This window comes from Anarhichas minor, unplaced genomic scaffold, assembly GCF_050575085.1.
Source record: "Anarhichas minor isolate MPS153535 unplaced genomic scaffold, ASM5057508v1 ptg000136l, whole genome shotgun sequence".
NCBI classification, from domain to species: domain Eukaryota; kingdom Metazoa; phylum Chordata; class Actinopteri; order Perciformes; family Anarhichadidae; genus Anarhichas; species Anarhichas minor.
Window position 1 is genome coordinate 10088757 of NW_027466582.1, and position 24201 is coordinate 10112957.

The window sequence follows — 24201 nt, forward strand, 5'->3', positions numbered from 1 at the left end:
CAGATTTGATGGACTTGGGACAAGGTAATACATTCATCTTGCTGTAGGGTAAGGAGAGGCAACACTTCAAGGTGTAGATTAGGGCCAAGATATAGATGTTCCATCAAAATGAGCAGTGATACAGATCTCACTAAACATGCCAGTGTCAGTCACCAGTAGCTCGTATTTCTAAAGCATCACAACCTCCCTGCACCAAAGATGAATGGACCATGGTCGAGGGCCATTTGCATATGAGCGAGTAATACTGCTGACTCCCGCTGAAATACTGACAGATGGGTTTAATTCCATTATGTGAGCTGGAGTGTGAGGATGGAGTAGCAGCTGAACTACAGCAGAGCGTATGGCTCGTTCACTGCACTGAACCCGTATAATACCGGAGAGCTGTCGGTAAAGATGACTGACAGATAACCAATCGAAGCAAGAGGTGTCCCAGGTCAAGATGGCATGATTACGTTCCTCAAGGCCATTGACCACACATTGAAATTGAGCCGAGTGGTTTGTCACTTATATGGCCGCTATTGTCATTACATGAAGCGGTTTTGGTTTGGCGTCAAGGACTCGATGTAAGCAATGCTGGAGAGACTGCGCATGTTACATGCAGTCGAATGCCTACTGTTGAAGAGAAGCAGCTTCACTTCTATAATGTGTTTACCAAGCTGACTGAAGGTTTTCTATTTTAAATTCAGTAAATGTAACATTTACTTAAGGATTTTTTAAATATTAGAAGCCAATCGAAACTAGCGCTATGTCCCTTTTCCACACTACATGCAGTACGTACTATAGCCCTATAGAAGTAGTATTTAGAAGTTTTATTCTCCCTTACCAAGAGATGTGTGAGCCTTAGCATAACCATAAAATAAGTTTAGTCAGTTTTAGCGGATATTGTAGAGAAAACGTAATACTTTGACAGTGAACGTTTTTGCAGATACGTTTAGTATCAACATTGTGCGACTTTGCAGACATTTAACATTTCAAAAAGTAAGCGTACATTACGTTAATCTTTAAAAGGTATGAGCTGTTGCAAATTTGTGGTTTAATGTATTTTTTGGTGACAGGGTTAACAACTTCTGGTAATCCTGTCACCAAGATGCAAGCCGCTTACTAACAACCCTTCATATGTTGACTTTTGTCACTTTTCTGGAGTGAACATGCAACAAACTAAAAACCAACAAAGGAGACACATTTAATTACTGTTTAACAAAATCCTTGTAAAGCAAATCATTTTGGTTATTTCCACAGTTTTGGTGATTGATTTTCTTACTTTTAACCCCACAAATTAAGAAAGAGCCTTGATGGTGGAACATGAACATGCTGTATGTTGTGGCTCATGTTTCTTCCTAGCCTACTAACTGTAAGAATGACATTGACCTGCAGCCTCCCGGTCACGCCCAGAAAAAGATCAAAGTTGTATTGCTTAGTGGCTGAACATAAATCTTAATGTACATTTCTGCTTTGCATCAGATTTAACCTCGGCTCTGCTGGAGGAGAAACATTGATCTTATCATTTGTCTTCAAGACACTTAGTGACATTGATCCAGAGTTTTCTCCATCTCTCAACACCGGTCTGCCTCATGGTCTTCATCTTCTCCTCTATCCCTAACCTATTTTACTGCGCCCATGAAGCTTGGTTTCTAATGGGGCTTTATTAGCAGGGCCACTGTTCAGGAAATACATTTGATCCTCACTGTAAACCTCCATTGCTCTGTCACAAGCCCCAAGCTAAAGAGCACCCTCTGAGGACATTGAATGCACCACCCTGTTGGTTACATTTCATTGCAAACACTACACCTCTAATGTGGACAGCAGGTCAACAACAAGCAGCCACACTTTTACATTGTCAACTGTAAATTTCCAAAATTTAACAATTCAAAGAAAGGTTTTCATAAGCCCAAGGATCATTATCCTTTGCTAATTGTCACGAGGAATAGACCACCATAGAACAAAAATCACTTGGTGTCTCTTCAGTTAAATTTTCATTTAAAAGTCTGCAGGTCCTGGAAAATGTATCTCAATCCTCTCCAACCACATGTAAGGGGCTGTAGCAAAAGTATTAGGGGATCAGAAAAGAGTTGTGCATTTATTTTATTTTTTAAGAAGAGAAATATTATATCATTATGATAATAGGGGAAGTCTGCGGAGGACATATGCAGAGGACAAAGATACTGTCTCGGATCAATCGGTAACTAATAGTACCAATGTCAGTTTACAGAATACACTGGATCTTTGTGGACATTAACCAACGGTTATTCCAACTTTCTCTTTATTCTGCCTAATTATGATGCATAACATAAAGAAAACAGAAAGTGCAACATAAAGCTAACTGTAATAAAAATCAAGTTCATCCATCTTACATTCTTAATGTCTTTTGTTAATGTTAGTAGTGATTTTGTCAATATTGTGCAAAGGGTGTTGCAGTCTTTTCAAGGGGAGGGTCCAAAGAAAATATAGATAATGTTGCGGAGGATCTTACTTTAAAATAAATTAAATATAAGAATTACCCCACCTACCCACACCAATCATTTCCACACAGTCCCTAAATGTGGCCATGTAGCACTACAATCTGGTCAAAAATTTAAAATATTTATGACCAAACACCTGTAAAACTAATGACATTCCCATTGGCCTTTGTTGCCCTTTGTGTCTTGTGCTAATTAACATAAGTTAGCATGCTAACAAGCTAGATGCTGAACAGGGGAAACATTGTAAAGATCAGCATGTTAGCATTGTTATTGTAGCATGCTGATGTTAGCATTTACCTCAAAGCACCTCTGTATTGAAATACAACCTACAGAAAGTAAAATGTAACTACAGACAGAGAGATGATGACTAAGGACCACATAAAGCAGCAAAGTCAGTGGATGTTCCTCTTGCTCTTGGCTCAAGAAGCATGTGTGTGAACTGGCTTCTCCAGCTAGTTTCTGCCATAAAAGTTAGATGAGAGCAGACCAGGTTTGATAGGTCAGTGATGAAGTGGGAGACGGGGACATTTCGTCCTCCGTGATCTCAGAGCAATATGCCTTGCATCTCATCTCCTGAGGGTGACAGGCTACACTTCCCTTGACTGAGCACACTCTTTAAATGGCTGAGTTATTTCTCAACATTTCTGTCTGAAGACGAGTTTGGCTTTGCGGCCCTCAATCTAAAAATGATGGAACATTTCTAGCATACTGAATCAGACCTATGAGTAGAGTATTTGGAGTTATATTTGATGGTGGTAAATCTTGCTCAGTAGATATAGATGTCAGTGTAATGACAGCATTTTAAGCAAGACTTCAAATGTTAACATTTAAAGAGATAATCTGGTAAAATGACAAATGGATCTGCAAAGAATTTCAGCCAAGCTTAATTTATACTGACAACTATTATCTACATACAAAGAAATATTCTGCAAAATAATGAACCACTGCCTCCACCTGCTGGATCAACGAAGTCTTGCATCCATACACTAACCATTTCCTGATTGAAAAAATAAAGACACTTCACTGAACAGTAGAGATTTTAATAAACTTTTCAATTCACAAGTCTTATTGCAGCAGACATGATTAGTTTTTACATTACCAAAATCATTGCAAAAATTGCAGTATCATAAATATATGGCCATCTCATATATCTTTTTTTGTACATATTCATTTCAAAAGGTCCCTTAGTTGTACAAAATAAGTGTGCAACCAAACTAAAACTCTGAGGGAAATTCTGCAAAACTCACCACAGTATTTTCCAAAAAAAAAAAGATAAATACAAGCCCTCACTCTATCTTTATTTAAAAGGACTGATACTGTTAAGTGAAAGATAGCTTTGATCTTGATTTGTTGCTCAACAGGCATTCTGATTATCTTATGAAATATCATATAACCATTAAGTCCACACCATGTAAATGTATAATATTTTGACATTAAATTCAATTAAATAATGGATATAAAAAGGCAATATTGGCAAAAGCAGAAGCATTCGGGATAAGTGCATTTACAAAAAAATAAACTTCCTCTGAATTTTTAAAAGATACAAAATGTGTGAAGCTGTGGAGTGTGACTGGCTACTTGGTGGAGAACGGTCAATCAGAGTCAGCGTCAGCTGGAGTGTGAAGGTTAACAGGAAGACTTGAAAAACACTTCTCTTGTCTTTATTCTGCTCTCGGTGAGGCGGGACATCTTTTTGTCATCCCTCCCTCTCTGATTCGACCTCCATCGCTACCCATCAATCCATCTTCTCATTGGTTTCTTTTCTCCGCTCTCCTGATTTTTGTCTCTCAGTGCCAGTCTTCATCCTTGTCATCCTCTCCCTCAGTTGAGTCTTCCGGGCTGCTGACCTCCGCCTCCTCCGTCACTCCGTTACCATTTCCTTGTAGATTAGCCGCTACCGCTGCCGCCGCCGCCGCTGCCGCCTTCCGGGCCCGGGCTTCAGCTGCTGCCTGCTCCTCCTCTTCTTTCTGACGCAACGCTGCCGCCTTCTTCTCCTGCTCCGCATGACTCTTCATGTGGGCGCTTCGGCTCTTCACTTTATAAAACACCCTATAGGAAATGGAAGACAATTACGCAACATTACACACAATAGCAGCAGTTTGATATCTGATAGAAGATTACAGCGTCGACTAAACTGAAGTTATAAACAAAGACAAATCTCTGATGGTTCTGATATACCTGCCACATTTCTTGCATGGAAATATTGCGTCAGGATCCGGCGGGGGCTTCGCCGGTGCTCTGCTCTTCTTTGCCGCAGGCTCGGCTGGAGGTCTGTGAGGTGCCGACGGGTGGAGAGCCTCCTTGTTCACAGGGTCCGGCTCTTTCATCACCAGCAGTGTTCCTGCCTGGAGCACCACGAATAAGTGTTGTTAGTTTTGCAGTTTTTTTACGTCATACATACATTTATTAAACCCGATTGTGATAATAGTCAATGTGGTCTGAGGTGAACTATTAGACATATGTAGGGAAACACTTACATAGTCATGGGCCTGTAGTGACTGAGCAACCCTCGCCTGATGGCTGATCTCGTAAGAAACATCCCTCTTATCGTCATCCGTCTCTCCTTGAATATATTTTGACCGCTGGGAACTCTGTAACGAATCACAACAGAACAATACAAAAAGATGATTTGGTGTCCCTGAAAAATTCACAAAACGATCACATATTTCCTGTAACCTAAGCCAGTCTATGAAAATACTGTTTGGCAAACACAATCTCTAACATTAACTTCATTGTAACGCTGTAGCACACATCGCGTTGGTACATTCAAAGCCAGGTTATAAAGCCACTCTACCTTAACGTCCACCACAGCCTCTGTGCTCCTCTCCAGAGGTGAATCTGGAGGGCCGAAGGTTAAAATCCCATTGCGACCGATCTTCACCTGTTTCTTGTACGTGTAGTAAAACTCCACACACTGAGCCACAGTCTTGGTCTGCACCTTGAAAAAAGTAAACACATGCAGAATTTAATATAATGAATTGACCTTTTTCACTGAGATGCATCTTTCAATTAAATGCAAATTATTTATGTCCATTTTATGACACAATTTGACGAAAAACAAGCTTCAGATGAGTGGCAGCCTCCGGCTCATGCCACTGGTATTGTTGCCGTTAATGTTTCTATGACATTTCTCATAAATCTACTTCCTTTCACATAGGAGGATGTAGCGCGTTTAGTCTAATTTTTGTCTTTTTTGCACGATCGTAACTCATTTGGTTTTAACGCCGTTTGTGATTAAAGTAAAAGGACATTTTCCATTACATCAGAATCGGGCCTCATATTGTAAAATTTAAAAACAGGAGCGTAAACGTCTGAAAATCTATACTTTGATAGTTTGTTTAGATCAATTGTATACCAATGCCTCATAGATAATGTGCTACGGATTTATTTGTGTTGAAATGCTACACAGAGCACATTCAATCACATTTAAATGCATTTACTTTGATTCATAATCGTTCATGCTGCGGGGTGAAATTAACAAGCGTACCAATTTCTGCACCATAAAGAAGTCCTTCCTGTAGGCAGAGATCCCCTTATTGAAGTAGCACTTCTCTTCTGCAGTCCAGCAATCGGAGCCTGTGAGTGAATCAGACACCGTGCAAATTGAGGAAACATAAAAGAGAGGTTAGGAAATAAGAGACAGAAGGAGGAAGATGAAGAGACCAAGACAGTCAGAGAATTTATGAGTTTATCGAAGTGATTTACATAAAACCGCTTTTATTTTACTGCGATGTCGATGCTCACCTGAGTAGTGATAACCTGCCAGGTGGTGACCTTTGGGGTAAACTGGGTCCTGAAGCATCAAACGTCCAAGCGTTTCCTTAAAAATCAACATGAATCATCAGTGAACAATCCATTCTTTAACAAGCTCAGTGTTACCCAACACTAGAAAACAAGTCTGACGTTTCAGTGAAAACAAAGACATTCTAAAGTTGTCCTGCTGCTAACTGAATTGCAGATAATTGAGTGTCTGGTTATGAGTCACTATACTCACAAGGAAATCACCTCCACATTCGTGTAAACAGTGTAAAACCAGCTCCTGGTTGGTTCCTCCGCCCCTCAGCACACTGCAACAAGCCATGTTCATCATATCCTCCACTACAAAAAAAAAAAAAAGAAGAGAAAATGATGACATTTTGAAAGAATTAGCGTGGATGAGAAGGTGGTAAAAATCTCACAGAAAGAAAATAATAACAACAGTCAGTGAATGGCTGATGTCAGATACTGACTGGTCTCTTGGTCACCGTGTTTGAGGTGAGAGTCGTCCATAGGGAGCCAAACCAAGTCAGCCTTGTGCTGGACAAACTGGGAGGAAGGATGATCCTGTAACTCGGGAATTTCTGCCTGGTAGTGCTGCCCGATGTTGATACGTCTGAACAAGTAAAAAAAAAAAAAAAAAAAAAAAAGGAGGGAGAGAGAGAGAGAGTTCTGGTGATGCCAGTACAATTATGATAAAGGAGAAGTTGTATTTTGGGCCAGATATTGAAAACCTGTTTAGGAGACTGTACTTACGGCTCAAGGCTAGCAGGTGTGGCATCAGTCATCAAGGGTAGAACAGGAGGTGTGATATCTGAACTTGCTGAAAATACAAAAAGAAATCTCCTTTTCACACATTATCCGAGAAGGCCACATTAAGTAGAATTCATCTCATAGAAGCAACAACTGGGACTTACTGGAGCGCAACAGACTGCGCGTCGCAGATTTGGGCGTAGGCGGGGGTGGCAGGATTTGGTTGCTTACAGCGATGTTGGTCAGGAAGGCGGAGAAGTAGAGCCCCGAGCCCTCACGCACGGGAGACAGGATGGGTGGAGGCGTGTAGGGGGGCATGGTGAGGGGGTGGTCCGGCAGGCGGACAGGAGAGCGCAGGTTGCTCTGGTAGGAAGAGATGCTGGAGTAGAGGGATGGCGGGATGAAGGTGGCTGGTTTGTGCGGAGGGATGATGAGAGGCTCTGGACGAGGTCGGCGCTTAAATTTGGATTTTCCATCCTCGTCCAGCCCTGGATCGTTTTCCCCACCCTAGAACAGAAGGACAAAAAAGTTATAGTTGTTCTGCTGTTACGGAGCATGGCGTACTTGTAGGTGCATTTGCTGTAACTTAATGCATGTCAGTTATGAAGTTGTTCAATGCTACTTTTTTGTATTTTTCGACAGTGGATCAGTTTTAAATATCGCACGGCGTAATGATGAACCTCTTAGATGAAGATCTGCAGGTGACACACTGCAAGGTTACCTACTTATACTGAGCCCCATTGTTGTGTGGAAATCTTCTCGCTGTGTGCATGGCATGTAATCAGATTGTGGTTACTAATATTATTCATTGGCTTCTTTATTAAAACAACTTGAGTTTGTTTGCCCTGCGAACTGATATACCAGCCATTCTTTCTGCTGAATTTCTGACAAAGAAGCTGCTCATGAAGTGTTTGCTGTCGCCAAATAAACCAGGACTTTAAGGCACCTGGACCTTTCCCCCACACCTGATTGGACCAAAGCATCACACTTGCTGGGCTGTCATTGGTCTTATTTTCAAAATGGACACACATGGGGGCTGTCCCCAAAACACTGTCACATCTTAATAACCATGACATTGTGTACTGGCTGAATGAGACTTCACTTACACACTTGGTTTAAAAGAGCTGTTTTGGAGGGTTAATGAGTCACACAATCATATAAACCACAAACATGTCAACTTGGTTTCCAGTGGAGGTTTTCTGGTCTCAAAGGCAGGCTTCTGTGCACCTCAAGGATCTTGAGGTAGTAATGTAAAGTAGTCTGAGACGGAATAAACATCTAGAACCATGACTTCTGTATACACCTCATTGTGGAGTGTGCTAATGCGAATGTCATCTCCTTACTAACCTGACCAAAGCTCTCAGTCATGGGGTTTCTGAGTGATCGCCGACGAGCCACAATGACGGAAGGTATGCGATCGGACAGTCCTGCAGGCCGCTCACCCTGGCCGAGTCGTCCCTGAGTCCAGCCACCCTGAGGATCCGTTTGACTCCTGTGCACTGGCACTGACACGGGGATAACCAGAGGCACCATAGAGGCCTGTCTGCCTGAAGAACCGTCTTCCTGCTGAGGCACCAAAGCAACGAGGCGGAGATAAGGAGAGAGGGAAAAGAGAAGGCGACACAGAGATTCAGAAAAGAAGCAGGGAAAACGGAAAAGAGGTTAGATATAAAAAGAAGGATATGGTCTCATTAATTCATTTTCTTCCTGAATAAAATATACATTTTGTATTTAAAATAAATTATATTAGGTCTGCCATTTTAAATTATTTTATAATAAATGAATACATAAACAATATTTTTGATAAACCCTCAAACATGCTGCTTGTTAACCAAACTACACCAGCACTGGGTTTTGGAACAGCAATACCGGTTTGGTGTGTGTTGGAGATTATAGGCGTGTACGGTTGACAACTCAGCCCCTCCCTAGCTCTGCTGAATGACTGGGAAGGAGGCTAAGGAATGTGGAGGTGTGCAGACATGCAGCTGCTCCAACTGTACCTCCTGCACGCGCACTCTGCACAAAAAACCAAGCACAAGCCTTGGAACCGCTGAGGGTATAGAGTACGAGACATCCCTGTGCTTAGAAAACACTGACAAAACCAGAGTTAAATTTGTTTATGTGCTTGGTGTCTATTTAACGAAACTGCTTGACAGAAAATGAAGAAGCCGGTTTCAGTGAGTGTGCCACTGAGGTTGTAACCTAAAAAAAATCCTGAATAACAGCATGAAGAGGATCATCTTTCTTACCTCCTTTTGGATTTGAAAGATTGCTCTTATTGGTGCATCTCCAATAATAGACATTTTTCAGGTTGCACCAGTATCTGTATCTAGTGCATGACATGTATAGTATGACTGTGCACACTTGTTAAACAGCCTGCTATAGCAGGGGCTCAACAGCTGTAGGAATCAAGTTAACAGACCTATGAAAAGGATTTTGTAAGCGAGAAGGGAAGTTCTGCATAGAAACAAGCTTCTTCCTCTTTGTGCAGCTGCTCGCCAACTTTGCCAGATGAATAGTTGCCCTTACATGCATAGATTATCTGCTTTTGTCTTTCTTGCTCTACTAAACTGAGCCTAAATCAAGCATCTGAATGGCTATTTTGCCTTAAAAAACGCCAAAAATATATAATTACAGTGGCAGTGTAGTGAGTGGTTTTAACCTTGACCATCTTAGAAGGTAGGGACTCCATTTCTGATGCCTTCTGGGCCAGAGTCTCCAAGTTGATCTCCTTTGACGCCCTCCTTCTCCGACGAATGACCCCTCCGGTTGTCACCTCCCCTCCTTTCGCAGCCTGACTGCCTGCTACTCCGTTCAGGGATGGTGGGGGATCTTTGGACCAGATGTTTGTCGAAGGGGGTCCCAGCGGGGACTGTCCATCTTTGGAGAGGCGACGTGAACGCCGAGGGGCAGCCTGTGCATCTGAAGACTCGTCGGGATTTGTGGCGAGCTTTTCAGGGCATGACTCAGCAACGGGTGACGCCTCACAGGTTTGAGTCTCTGGTTTCTGCTGCAGCTCCACTGACTGGACTTCTTCCTTGTTAGGAGCGGCGATAGGTGGACCGGGCTCAGGAGGCGGAGAAGTCACAAAGTTTTGGGTTTGTTGCTGTTTTGGTTGCACCTGTGGTTGTGTTGCTTCTTGCTGTGGCACATTTTGCTGTTGCACTTGCTGCTGCTGCTGCATTTGCTGCATTTGTTGCTGTCGCTCCTGTATCTGTTGCTGGTGATATTGTTGCTGCATTTGCTGCAGTTGTTGCTGTTGCTGCATTTGATGCTGTTGGATTTGGTGCTGCTGCAAATGTTGCCGCTGTTGCAACTGAAGGTGATGCTGCTGCTGCTGCAACTGCTGTTGCTGTTGCTGCTGTTGATGCTGCTGGTGATGGTGATGCATTTGTTGCTGCTGCTGCATCTGCTGTAGCAGCTGCTGTTGAGTTTTAGGCTGCTCGCCGTACGCCAGACTCGGCACTCCCTTGTTGCCTGGAAAAACAGAGTAATAACCTGATGAAAACTGTTGCTTGCCGGGCCTAAATGTTGTCTGGAAGGGCTGCAGCATGGGCCCCTGCAAAGTGTGAGAAGGTACATGGGGCTGACCCTGAAGCTCCACGCCTTTGTGGGCGTTTTGATAAGCCTGCAGCTGAGCCTGGTGCATTGCAGCCGCAGCGTGCTGCTCCCACTCGAGCCCCCTCCCCTGAGTTTGAGCCTGGGTGGCATCTCTGTAAACCTCAACCGGCCCTGGCAGTTGATTTTCTCCCGCGATTGGCAGAGCTACACCCTCATGGACTCCTTTGTGGAACGCCATTTGACCCCTGACATTCACTCCACTCATATAGGGGCCAAAGTTCTGCCCCCAGGCTTGAACAGGAGCTTCCTGAGACCAGCCGGGGGCCTGTGCGGAGTCCTGGGGCACCCACTTTACTGGAGCAGCCTGTTGATAGTGCGGTAGACTTTGAGGCCCTTTCTCGGGGTTGTAAACACCAGAACTGCTAACAGAGTCACTGTGGCTTGACTCTAAAGCCGGAGGTCCCATACCATAATAAACCTCCCCTGAATGTTGCACGGGCTCTTTCATGGCTGCAGCCCGATGCTTGCCGCTCTTGTCAGTGTTAACTTGAGAAGGAAGACTCATAGTAATATACGGTAATGTTGGAGTCAGAACTCTCAATCTTGATCTCTTGAGCGTGCAAAAATGTTACTGCCTCTGTAGTGTGCTTTCAATGCCTGTGGTTGAGGATATGTTTGTTCAATTGTGTATACAGGAGGTATTTGGGAGGAAATACAAATCCCAAAGGAAAGTGCAGGGTGGGAGGGAGCATGCAACCTCCTTCCAGAATCAAATCTGAGGTTTGCTGTCCTTTCTTCTCATCCTCTTTATGGTGCCGGACCTTGTGAGAGAAAGGAGTGGTTAGACACTTTCTTTTTCTCTGACGACAAGCACTCACATTTTTTTCAGTCGCCTTTCACTCGTATGCAGCAAAGAGGAAATTGAGGCCTACGCGAGCAAGTCGCTCAGTCAGTAAAGTGAAAATCACTCAGAGTATGTCTGTTGATGCAAACGCTGGAGGAGCAAAACCTATAAGTCGATGTTTACGTCCGAGTGCATGCAGACGGGACGTTATGAGCTGAAGAAGTTTTGAAGCGGCGGCCAACAGCAACAAGGAGGCGCTTACTGTGTAGCTGCCATTTGGCATAACAAGAAATACAGGAAACGAAGGGGCTCGTGCAATCGCCCGTGCGAAAGCCTGTGATGTTATGTTAAAAAAAAGCAACAATAAGGAAGCGCCTCGAGAGTTGACTACTGTTAGGCAAGACAGCGGAATAGTGAGCATTAGTTAAACACATTGTAGGTTAGATCGGCTACCTTATTAATGGTGCACGGAACTCTCCATGGCCAGTTCCATGGAGTCACTTTGGTTCCGATCAAAGTCGACTGCATGCAGCTCCATGAAGGGATTGTGCGCAGCAAATGTCATAACTCGGACAACTTTCCCTCGAGTTTCACAGCGCACAATATGGCGAACAGGCGTGTTTACAATCCCACGAACACATAATCCAAAATCAGGACAGGCTGGAGAGGCTCGTTAACGCTGTAGTTGCAATGTTGCACACTGTATCCGTACGACCGTGCACCTCAGGAAAAAAAAAAATGTCCACAACTTTCTCCCCGCATCAGCGAGTAAACCACACGCGAGACGGTGGAAGTGTGACAACGGTGCCGTGCTGCGGCCTGCTCCGGTATTTCCGCTGATTTGAACACGTTCGCCGATGAGCCTCGCGAATTCAAACCTTGTGTTTCGGTTTATCCGGGATATATGAGAACGCTGCGAAACTGCGCAAACATGCAGAAAGTTGTGCACTCCGGAACGCACCGCCTCACCCCAAAACAGTGCAACTCACATCCTGTTATCCAATCCGATCGTCTGGTCACGCCCATCGCTGTATCCGTGTACGTTTGTTTTGTTGTCAGGGCTGCCCGGAGAGCGGAGTCTCAAACTCATCCCACCGAAACTGTTTGTTGTTGTTACAATACATTACAGTCATTTAGCAGACGCTTTTATCCAAAGCCACTTACAATGTTGTGGTTTTAAACATGACCTTATGTGTCCACAATGGTGATTATGAGGATTATTTAGAAAAATAATAATTATAAATATATATTTCACATGTAAATAGTCTTTACAGAGATATTTATATATTCACATTCTAACTTGTGGTCACTACATCTTCACAGCAAATAGTTTAAAAAAAAAATATATATATATATATATATATATATATATATATATATATATATATATATATATATATATATATATATATATATATATATATATATATATATATATATATATATATATATATATATATTAATCAAAGGAATTCCTATTTTGAAAAGTAAAATATTTGCTTTGACAAGGCTGAAATGGAAACACATCCATCAAAACATGTATTTTCTTTGCATAAGCACAGCCAGAGCTGTGTCCACGAGGCCTGTCAGGTTTGTTCCTGGTTTCTTTCTGGATACAATTTCAAGGCACAGCTGACGGGAGAAAAGTGTCATGTCAGGATCGCTTCGCTGCCTCGTCAGACTGCAACCTCCAAGGGGCATTGGGATGGCTCGTATATCTCATTGTGCAGGGATGGGGATGAGCACAGGTCTGGAGCTATTACAAGATAATTTAGATGGAATGTATGTTTGCACTTATTTGATTGGCCAGTGCAGCACATATGAGTTTGCCAAATGACTTTGCAGTTTGTTGCAAGAAAGTTGAGCCAAGTTCAACCTTTTTTCCTGTTCCATTTAAGTTAGTGTGGGGCAGCCTTTTTTCACACAGTGCTATCATGTGAACAAGGCCTCAATAAGAATTGCAAGTCAAACTTGAATGAACTTCATTCCAATGTTTAGAGGTGTAAATTATTTGTTTTGTGTGTACTTGTGCGGCAGTGGTGGAAAGTAACTAACTTGTTATGCGAGATATTGTACTTACAATTCAGGGGGACATATTTTACTCCTATACATGTATTTGATACTTTTAATTCATTTGAATATTTAGATTAATAATACAAATTATAATCATAAATAAATTATCATGTATAGACTTTATTGATTTACAGTATGAAATTAATTCACCTTTACCCGCTGCAACATTACAGCAACGTACATATTGATGCGTCAATAATTATAACCCAATAATATACATTATATTGAAAGTATATTTTGATGCTAATACTTTTGTACTTAAGTCAAATCTTTAATGCGTGGTTTTGACCTGCAACAGAGTATTTATACACTGTAGTATTGTCACTTTTTGCCTACCTCAGAAGGTCTGAGTACTTCCTCCACCACTGCTGGCCAGTGGTGGTGGGGAGGTATATGGGGGTGGAGGGCTATCAATATTTCATCAGGAGCACCAGAAATCCCTGCAACGCCCTTTCTGCTTATATGGTTTATTTTATTCGACAACGACGAACTGATCAGTTTGAATGGTGACCCAACAGTGCTGGCGATGCAGTGTACCTTCCACTGTCCTTTGCGCAGTTTGGACCACACTCATTTAGCCTGTGCTTCGTGTTGTATGTGCAGTGGTTCAGTGTCTCAGGGATGCAGTGACTGAGGAGTTTTTTTTATTTTTTTTATGGAGTTTGCGGATCAATCAGGAGACTAGAGCTGTGACGTCACCGCCGCTGCCGTGAGGCAGAGCACGGGGCATCACTCCTCACTCCTCATCCATTAGCAGGCTAGCTGGTGGCTAACTGTAGCTAACGTCAGCTATGGTCCATCATCACTATTCTCTCATTTCTAAAATAAACAACTACTGGGAATGACCTTGCTAGCTAACAACCAGATTGGGAGCATCATGGGGGCTGTTTGGATTTTAACTTGGATCGCAATGGTGCAACGGAGCGAGGTATGAGGTCAAGAGAGGCTCGCTGTAACGTTAACGGTTATGTTTAGTGTACATGCTAGTTAGCTTGTTTACAGGACCACCGACGTTACATAGCTAGATCATCCCCATAAAGGCGAATCTCTCAAAAACTCGGGTTATGGCCGTTTGTGACTAGTGCTGGTTGTGTTTTGTCCGAGTCAAACAATGCTAACTTGCTATCTTTTCGCGACCATCTAGCATCGTTTAGCGTCTTGTATCATTAATTAAGACGTATCGGTGTACGGTTAGCTAACCCATGTAGCCGTTTAAATGGCATTCTGCTCCTTGTCTCTGCCAGGCACAGTAACATGTGAAAACAAGTGATGCTTCATCTTCTGCACGCCCCAGTAGCGTGCAGAGTGCAGTGATTTTTCAAAGAGAAAATGGACCTGAATTTTAAAATCTGTTCCCTGTTTTGTTTTTTTTAGTGAGAGGCTTGCGCCACTGATGCCAGGTGCAGGCTGTAGCTGAGAGCACTCAGGATGAGTGGGGCTGGAGAGCACACAGACATCCTGTCAGTGGCAGACGTGGTCAGAGACAGATGGAAAGTGGTAAGAGAAAGTCACAAAATCACGTAAAAAAAGAAGTAACAAACGGATCGCCCCAAATGAAGAGCAGTGATTTCTCCATAACGACACTTTGGGCTGACAATGAATATTCCCTTTCTTTTCAGACGAGGAAGATAGGAGGAGGCGGGTTTGGGGAGATCTACGAGGTTTTGGATCAGTTGAGCCAGGCCACTGTTGCCTTAAAGGTGGAGTCTGCTCAACAACCCAAACAGGTGCTGAAGATGGAGGTGGCTGTGCTGAAGAAGCTTCAGGGTGAGTGATGCTATCCCCTTGTCACAGACTTTTCCTCGAGAATTACAAAGTAGCACAGTTTTCCCCCCAAGAATTGATAACACCAAAGATCATTACGCATTTTGTCAATTGCGTTAGTAGATGACGGCCTTATATAGATAGAAAAGGTGTGTCCTAAATGAATGACGTCAGCAGACGGACACAATGTCTTATCTAGCAGTGCAATTCTGTTGAAACAATTCATGTGTCTTTAACAGGCAAAGACCACGTCTGTCGCTTTGTGGGCTGTGGGCGAAATGATCGCTTCAACTATGTGGTGATGGAACTCCAGGTAGGATTTTGTTTAGGAGTCAGTGTTCGTCAAGTATTTAGTTTGTTGCTGACACCTGATCACCGCGTCATAAAGGTGCCATGCTGAACACTGATTCTGTCTTCAGGGGAGGAATCTGGCAGATTTGCGTAGAACCATGGCCCGCGGCACCTTTTCCATTTCCACAACTTTAAGACTTTGCAAGCAGATCTTAGAGGCCATTGAAAGCATCCACTCTGTAGGCTTCCTGCACCGAGACATTAAACCTGTAAGTTGACCTGAAACTCTTGATGGTTTGTCAATGTATTTTTGTATGACACTCAGTTTCCCCCTAAACATGCTTGTCTTTTTCTGTGTTGTTAAAATGACAGTCTAACTTTGCGATGGGAAGACTAGCCAGTACCTGCAGATGCTGCTATATGCTTGATTTCGGCTTGGCTCGTCAGTTTACCAACTCCAGCCAGGAAGTCCGTCCAGTAAGTACTCTGTGTAAACTTCCTTGAAGAAATGTTTTCACAAGTTACTTATTGTCAGAGAAAAGCTTACTCTGTCAACCCCTTAGAGGTTTGGTCTAGCATGTTAACCCAGAAACGTGTTCTTAAAGAATGCTCCGAAATAAATTTTAATTAGATATACTCTATGATATAACTTACTCTTACAGCACTAGGGAGTCATCCTGGTGAAAGGATATATAGAAACACTGAGTTAAAGGCACACAATGTACACATTTAATTCATGTGACAACTTTCACATGGCTGCTATGTGACCTCATGTGACATCCCAAAAATGTTTAAATGCTCGGGACTGGGAGATGTCTTTTAAGATTAACAGTCAATCCAGTTGCCTTCAACACAGTGTTTATAAACACCTCAGCATGTCATTTAGTACCAATAAACTTGGTGGAAACATTGCTGTTTTCCATATTATCTTTTATTATATTGTGTCGCGATTCTCTTTCAGCCTCGTCCCGTGGCAGGCTTCAGAGGAACTGTGCGATATGCTTCAGTCAATGCTCATAAGAATAAGGTGAGCGTGGACCAAACACATGTATGCTATTCACATATTATTTTGGCATTGTGAAATTACTCACATTTGCGTGTTGTAATTTGTAGGAGATGGGTCGTCACGATGACTTATGGTCCCTCTTCTACATGCTGGTTGAGTTCACGGTTGGTCAGCTGCCCTGGAGGAAAATCAAAGACAAAGTATGTGCCTCTATGTATGAGACAGCATAGATTCATAATTCACACTATGTGTATCCATTCAAAACTCTTATTTCATCCCTCTCTGCTCTCAGGAACAAGTAGGAAATCTGAAAGACACGTATGACCACCGACTCATGCTCAAGCACCTTCCCACAGAGTTTAGTACTTTCCTGGACCACATCTTGATATTGGACTACTTCACTAAGCCAGACTATCAGGTGGGCCTATCTCTCGGTTGGCATATTTTGCACACACTGTTTGGCTGTCAAATGCTGACGCGTGTGTGTTCTCTGTGGCAGCTCCTGATGTCAGTGTTTGAAAGTGCGATGAAGAGCCACAGCGTGCTGGAGAATGACCCTTATGACTGGGAGAAATGTGACTCGGAGGATATGCTGACCATCACCGCCGCAACAACCACTCAGCAGCTCACTCGCCTCACACCGGCGTACTTAGGGTATTCGCAGCTAAAGCAAGCTCTATCACTGTTGATATATAGCCTTTTTATTCTAATAATTGGTTTTCGTTGTCGTAGTTCCACTTGTGCTATTGGAACTTCCTTCACACTCTGTCGGACAGGTGGTAAAATATATAGCTGCAGCTTTTTTTAGACTTGAATTCTGCACAGTCGGAGATCCCTTTTAGAAAAAGCGCTGCTCTAAATTGTGCTGTGGCAAAGAGCTGCAGGGTGACCTTCCCTCTCCTCCACAGCATGGCCAATGCTTCAGTGCTGCCAGGCGAGCTGCAGAAGGAGAACACGGAGGATGTCCTGCAAGGGGAGCGCCTCAGCGATGCTGACAACTGCCCCCCCATCCCCACACCCACCACCCCTGGTGCAGATGTATGGGAAGAGATGGACCGCAACCTCAACCATAAACATGTCCAGCCGGTGATCAGGAAGGTCAGGGCAATGTGGTTTACTGTAAATGTTCTTACCTACTGCTATAACAGTGCTCTTATGTAACTGCTTTTCTTCCTGTGCATTGAGATGCATTGTTTATCTGCACTGCAGTGCATGTCATGCACAAAACTCTCCACAAGACTACATTGACTTTGCCTTTGAGATATGATGATAATAATGACTCCGCCATCCTCTATTACTACATCTACTTCTCCTGGGCTTGTATAGAAACCCACTTCTGACTGCCTGCCTCCCCATATAAAGAAATGGATGTCATGCTACAGCTTCTTTCTGGGGGATACAAATGCAATATTTCCTTCTTCTCAGGTGGTGAGTGAAGATGAGCACAGTCAGAACCAGGGGAACCAGAGCCCCAACACCGGCTCCATGCAGAGTTCTCCTCGACGGGTGCGATCAGAGACGATGTTCCTAGAGCGTGCCGCGCCACTCCTCCGGAGGATGAGACACAGTCAGAGCTTGGCGTTTGAAAAGAGGCTCGCACCTGAATCCAAGCCCACCATTGAACGCTTCCTCGAGGCCTAGTTAGTACTCGATACACATCAAATTTCAAAATATACAGTTGTAAGAGCTTCAAAAATGTGTATATTTTGGAAGCCCGACTGGAACTCACCATTAACACTTATAATATCTTGTTTCAGCTTGGGCAAACAGCGCCCTATCCTTTCTCAACTCGGGGAGAAATCCATTCCTGAGAGGGGACACGGGCAGCAGTCTTCCTGCAACGAGGAACACTCTGGCACAGCAACCCCTGACCACGAAGAGGGCGCAGCAAGCAGTGGCTTTGTGGCCGTGAACCTCAGTCCTGTGCCCCAAGAGGGAGACTCCCAGGAGTGGGTGATGCTGGAGCTAGAGCAAGGCAACGGTTCTGGAGCCACCAAGCCTCCAGGTGAGGCCCTGCACGAGGACAAGCCTGCGACACGCGCGCCTGCTGAGGCTGAAAACCAGTCCTCTGAGCCACAGGATGCCCAGCCCGCAGTGGTGCCGAGCAGTCCTGTTCTGTCGCAGATGTCCATGCCCGGCACGTGGTTACTGGGCCACAGGAGACTGACGGGGATGCTGGGACAAATGCCCTCTGTGATTATGGGAAGACCCCAGATGGACCAGGTAAGGGTGACCAAGCATTTATTTGTGCATGAACTAATAAATAGGAAGGACTTTTCAAATATTTGTGTTAAACCTTTTCACGGTCACACCCCTCTAACAATCTTTAAAATCTCCTCAGTCTTCCAGCTGTGCCCTACAGTCCCCTGTACAGGAGAGTAGCAATGCGATACCACTCGAGGCTCCATCTGATAAATCTGAAAAACGCCCAGAGGACATCTTAAAAGATGGAGGGAGGTTGGACCTAGCTCCAGTGCCAAGCTCAGCCAAAGGCCACGCGGCTCACTTGACAAACGACAAAGACCCAGAGAGTGATTCCGGTCTGCCCGATCGCTCCTCAGAGCCGAATCAGCAGCCTCAAGCTGACACAGCAGGAGGTGCTCTGGAGAGCACCGTCACCGTCTCCTCCTCTCCACCGCCAGCTCTGCTCAGGAGAAGAGACTCGCCCTCGTCCCCAAGATTGAGCCGAATCCCAGTACGAGACCCAAACAACCCCCTGGACTCTCCGATCAGGGACCTCAACATGGAGAGGCGTCATCGCTGGAGCAGCCCGGTCCCGGGCTCCCCCACCCACTCCCCCTCTCCATCTCTGTCCTGTGACAACCTGCCCTGTGCTTTGCTGAGAGACAGGCTCCTCTCAGAGCGAGGCTCCAGGTCTGACTGTGTAGGAGAAGACCCTCTCTCTCTGTCCTCCTCATCAGGTAGTAGAAGTAAGATCCCACGTCCGGTGAGCGCCACCTTTGTACCCGAGCTGCTCACAAGCAGGTTTCTGCCTCGACCACCACCTGGGAAACCACCCATCCGCCTGTGTGTGGACAACAGGTATGATCAAATGATCTACATTACCGATTCAGTTGTCACTTTTTGTTTGGTGGTGAATATTTAAAGCTATAATCCGTTGGATTATTACCTCAGTAAACATAGTTTAAACATGAGTTTATGGTCTCTATGGCTAGATTCTGCTGTCAAAAAAATGCAGAATATTACTGTTGTTTTTTTTCGTAGACGTTTTGTGTTGAGTTGAATGCTTTTAATGTGAATAAGCAACAGAAGGAAATGTTCAGTCTGCTTTCGCAGTAGCTTAGCTCTTATACGGTGTTAGGAGAGTGAGCCGTAAACAGTCAGGCTGTTAAGAATGAGATAAAACTGCAAATGCTGCATCGTTTCCTGTGAGTCCCTTATGCAATTAGAATGCAGTGCAGGAAGGGCGGACTCAACTACTACCAATCAAAACTACAAGAATGTGAATATATTAAATGCCAATTGCTGAAAGTAAATATAAAAAACTGTTGGTTGATTTCATGTAAATTTTAAGGATTATAACTTTCATTTCTCTTCGCAGAGAGATTTGAGGAATAATCCAGAAGGCATTGTGATCACGTTGTCCTCTGCTCTTTTCTCCAGAAGACGGCGGTTAAGAGTGCGTGCCAGCAGCACTAGTGACGCAGACTTTCTGGCCAGTCTGACTCAGCTGATGCAGGACCGGAGCGGGATGCTCTTCAGCCCCCCTCCTCGCCCTCGGAGCTCCTCTTCCTCCCTGCAGCGCTCACTTAGCTCCTCCCCCTCCCGCCACGAGCTCCGGGAGGTCGGGGCTCTGCAGGGACGCAGCCGCTCTCCATCTAGCTTCTCCGGCTCCCCTCCTCCTCCTCGCCACGCTCACCCACACGACAGGTCCGGAGGCCCCCCGGGTCAGTGGGTCCACGGCTCCAGGGGAAGGGGTCTGACCCACGAGGGTAAAGGCTCCGGCAAAGTGAGTCGATGACTATATTTGGCACACAAGTGACTCATCCGGATTCAGCGAGAGATTGCTTCGCATTCAATCGCTGATAGCATGTGTAAATACGGTATTTACTCAAGGGAATGTACTGTATGTAATGTAAAATGTATAAATTGTATTTATTTATTTATTAATTTGATGGATGTGTGTCTCAAAATACTTGACAATGTGGCTTGATACCTGAAGATTGCCAACTTTACCTCTCATTTCACTCCTCTCTTAAATCTCCATAAAGGCCTAATATGAGACCAAAAAGATAATGTTAAATACTCGAGGGATGTAAAAAGGATGCTTATTGTAGATATGTGCCATCGGGACAATATTGAACACTAATAGAAACCATGTACTCGCATTAAGAACACTTGAGAGTAAATAACACGAGCAGTATACTAACATCGGCGTTCATGTACAGAACCAGAGCATGGTGCCCCATGTCGACCTCACTCCTGTAAAACAGCTAGATTAATTATTCTATGTGACAATGAATTGCTCATTTGGCATATCACAAGTGTAGTAATGTGTTTTTACTTTGCTAGAAAATATCTGTCATGCCAAAGGCAGCCGCATATTAGAATGTACGTGTAAGTGCACTCATACTTAAGTATTGTAAAAGTGCATGGGTATCATTGCAAATTCTTTTTTATTTTTATTCATTTGTACAATCCGCTAAGACGTATTTTTATTGAACTGCTTGATTGAAATACATCATAATATAGACCAGCATCGATGTGCAATTATTCTTTCTGACAAGTAAACAGTAAAGGAAGAAAAAGTGGAACCTGTTCATGTCTGGTTGTTGTTGCATTTTACTTTTTTGCACAATTCAAAATATATATTAAAATAAGTAGATTCAATAAGTGCCAGATCTCTTTAAAAAAAAATATGAATTCCTGGTTACACCATAGACTGTTTACGTTGTGAATAAAGGGTCAGTGCAACTAAAGTTTCTCAGTACTTCAAACCGTGGGAGTGTAATGATTTCTGTCACCACCTCGACACAAGTGAATGGAATTTGCTTTGTGGCACAGCCACGGAAACATTGGACGTTTACATTTACTGAAGAAATGCTCAGCAGCACTGTCTGTGATCAGATAAATGGGAAACGCCAGACAAAGCAGACATTTAAATCTTGACTAAACATGCTCAGAAGACAATGTAATGTTTTTATGCTCAAGTTGCAACATGCCCGCTGAGAACAATCACTTGTCAGATTCTGTTGAAGCAGCTGTTTTAGACAGACGTCCCTGTAAGCGCGAGAGAGAGAGACTGCTGACGAGGTGGTGACTGAATGGTGGGAGTCCCAGATGACAGCGGAGAAATGAAGGCTCCTCCATCTGTGGTGGTCAATGTTTAAATCTAACAGCAGTAATTGACAGGAAGTTACACCACGTGTAGACAGAGGCAGATTGAATCTCAAAACTCCTTTAAAATAACGGCAAGATTAGTCATCCTTTGGGCTTTCTTGCTATACAGACTCCAGTCTTAAACTTTTTCCAACCTGGTTTACCAGTGGTTATGTACGTAATAAAGATGATGTATTGCATACAAGATGTGCAGTGTGGCAGATGCAGGTCGGTGATGAATCTCGGCTGCTATACAAGAAACAGAAATTACAACAAATGGCCAGATGTTGACAATATAACAAGCAACTTAAAAACAATCTCACAAAATGTTTCACTCAGTAGCCGTTCTGGAGCTTGAGTTTGGCCAGCTGTCTTGGAAATGTTTAGGATTGTATTTTTATCTGAGCACTTAACAGGGCTTCCCGTCTATGTTAGCTTACAAATGTATGTTCGACCGTGTGGTGATCAGGAATGAAGTTTTAATCTCAAGCACCTTCACAAATAAATTCATAACCATGAAGACTGTGGCTCAGTGCTTAACATAATTGAAACACTCCAAACTGTTTGAATATGAGCCATACTATTTTTGCTATTTGGCAAAATAAATAACTTTGAACCACATGTGCTGATAATTAGTACTTTTGTTAAAAAGTACTAATGATAGCCTTTTTGGATCATAAAAAAGGAACTGTAAAATGCAGACGGTAATAAAATTCTTAGTAAAGAAATGTTTATTTACAGTACATTTTAAATTCACATACAGAATATTTGTTGTGTCATGGTGTACAATAAAAAGTTATATGTCCTGCTCAACACAGTAGTTTATCAACAGCCAAGCAGTTAAAATATGGTGTGCTTAATTGAAGATGTGCACAAAACCTTGAATGGAGGATAAAAAAGGGTCGGAAGCCCCGATGCCAGCAGCCAGCAACACATCCGTGGTGGTGGAAGTAAATCATGACCTACAAGTTTGAGGTCTAAAAGAGAGGTGCGGACTGTCTGGGGTCATCTGGCAACACGCTGATTGAGTCCTCTGCCTTTCCACACAGCATGCAGAGCATCGTGTACTCCTGGACAACACAAAACACACCGTATATACACACTGAAAGACTATCCAGGAGCAACAACTAACCAGGAATACTGTTAAATTAGAGAGAGATGCGTTACCTGGTATTCATCAACAACGGAGAAAGTATATTCATGCCTGGCAACAACATGGTCACAATTTTTGCAAACATCTGGAAGGAGAAAATGGACATTAGTGCATTACATCTCTGCCCGTGCATTACTAGATTTTGGATTATTATGAAAGATTCTGGACATTGTTTTTGTTTTGTGAGTGAGGTCGGCCACTGATGTTGGGTTATAGGGCCTGACTCACGGTTGATAATCCAGTTCACCCTAAAGGTGTCACATTCTTGCACACTAACCAGGGAAAACATGTAGGAACCATGGCATGTTCAAACAGGAACAGTGTCTTCCTCAAACTGTTGCCACAACGTTGGGAGTGCACTACCGTCCACAATAACACTGCATGCTGCAGCATTACGTTAGATTGAATTTAGGGGTCTCTACACAACACCTGAAAACCAGCCCCAGATGTAATGTTACATATCAGCACATATTGGTAACACTGTGTCAGGAGCATAACAAGAATGACTAACGGTCGTATGTGACGATCTCCTCGCCATCCTCATCCTCGGTGGCTTTATTGCTGATAAGCACAAAGTCCCTCTGGTTGCAGTTGGCACAGCCCAGGTAGTTCATCAGGTACGAGCCGTTCTCCAGACACGTGTTACCCTGAGCAGGAAAACATAACAATAACAACGCATTCAACTCGTTTTAAGTTCTCAATGGCGCCCTAAAATGTCATACAGGGCGTTGTAACAGGGCGTCGTCGTTTGAGGTGGTTGGTAAACACAACTGTGCATTAATTAACGTAACTCATAGCTAGCGAACTATAACGTCAGTATCTAGCTATACATTTACGTTAGTATAACGTGTGTGCGTCGGAACGTCAGAAGTAGCTAGTTAACAGTTAACGTTAGATTAACAGTTACATCAAATTAACTTACCCGGTCCGGGTACTCTTTTTTCACGCAGCCGTTGCACATTTTTAACTTGGAAGATCTTTCGAGTCACTTGTCGATAAAACACTGTAAGCCACCAAACAAACAGCCTTTTCTTCCTCCTTTTTTTTTTTGGCAGAAACTCCTCTTCCGTACGATACGGTGGCCCCTGCGGCTCATTAGACCTGTAAAAGAGCCTCATGGCCCGGATGTCGTTGCAAAAGCCCCGAATCGCTCCCATCGAATCTTTTGTAGATCTACGAAGGCTGCCCGCTGCCGGCTGCC

At 43.7% G+C, this 24201-nt stretch overlaps 3 protein-coding genes across 9 annotated transcripts; 1 reads left to right on the forward strand and 2 right to left on the reverse strand.

Moving 5' to 3' along the window:
• Nucleotides 1-3483: 3483 nt before the first annotated feature.
• On the reverse strand, nucleotides 3484-12344 carry mideasa (mitotic deacetylase associated SANT domain protein a). Of its 7 annotated transcripts, XM_076083815.1 has the most exons (14): nucleotides 11827-12344; nucleotides 10560-11350; nucleotides 9604-10445; nucleotides 8316-8534; nucleotides 7133-7475; nucleotides 6972-7038; nucleotides 6689-6831; nucleotides 6454-6557; nucleotides 6204-6279; nucleotides 5947-6035; nucleotides 5254-5397; nucleotides 4937-5050; nucleotides 4638-4804; nucleotides 3484-4508 (listed from the first exon to the last, which is right to left on the reverse strand). In XM_076083815.1, exons 2-14 carry the CDS (start codon nucleotides 11092-11094, stop codon nucleotides 4247-4249), a joined length of 3105 nt encoding a protein of 1034 aa, XP_075939930.1. In that variant the 5' UTR covers nucleotides 11095-11350; nucleotides 11827-12344; the 3' UTR covers nucleotides 3484-4246. The 7 variants fall into 7 exon arrangements, with proteins under 7 accessions (XP_075939930.1, XP_075939928.1, XP_075939926.1 ...); XM_076083813.1 differs by having other exon boundaries at nucleotides 8316-8531; nucleotides 9631-11350; XM_076083811.1 differs by having other exon boundaries at nucleotides 6704-6831; nucleotides 9604-11350.
• A 1491-nt stretch (nucleotides 12345-13835) lies between these two features.
• Nucleotides 13836-21286, forward strand: ttbk2b (tau tubulin kinase 2b). Its single transcript, XM_076083634.1, has 15 exons — nucleotides 13836-14374; nucleotides 14821-14943; nucleotides 15066-15213; nucleotides 15450-15523; nucleotides 15630-15770; nucleotides 15874-15978; nucleotides 16463-16528; nucleotides 16615-16707; nucleotides 16800-16925; nucleotides 17007-17161; nucleotides 17416-17605; nucleotides 17933-18147; nucleotides 18265-18730; nucleotides 18849-19549; nucleotides 20132-21286. The coding sequence occupies exons 2-15, from the start codon at nucleotides 14875-14877 to the stop codon at nucleotides 20487-20489; spliced, it is 2907 nt and encodes a 968-aa protein (XP_075939749.1). The 5' UTR covers nucleotides 13836-14374; nucleotides 14821-14874; the 3' UTR covers nucleotides 20490-21286.
• A 1269-nt stretch (nucleotides 21287-22555) lies between these two features.
• churc1 (churchill domain containing 1) lies at nucleotides 22556-24156 on the reverse strand. The gene is made up of 4 exons (XM_076083636.1): nucleotides 23923-24156; nucleotides 23512-23647; nucleotides 23015-23085; nucleotides 22556-22917 (listed from the first exon to the last, which is right to left on the reverse strand). The coding sequence occupies exons 1-4, from the start codon at nucleotides 23959-23961 to the stop codon at nucleotides 22825-22827; spliced, it is 339 nt and encodes a 112-aa protein (XP_075939751.1). The 5' UTR covers nucleotides 23962-24156; the 3' UTR covers nucleotides 22556-22824.
• Nucleotides 24157-24201: the final 45 nt, after the last annotated feature.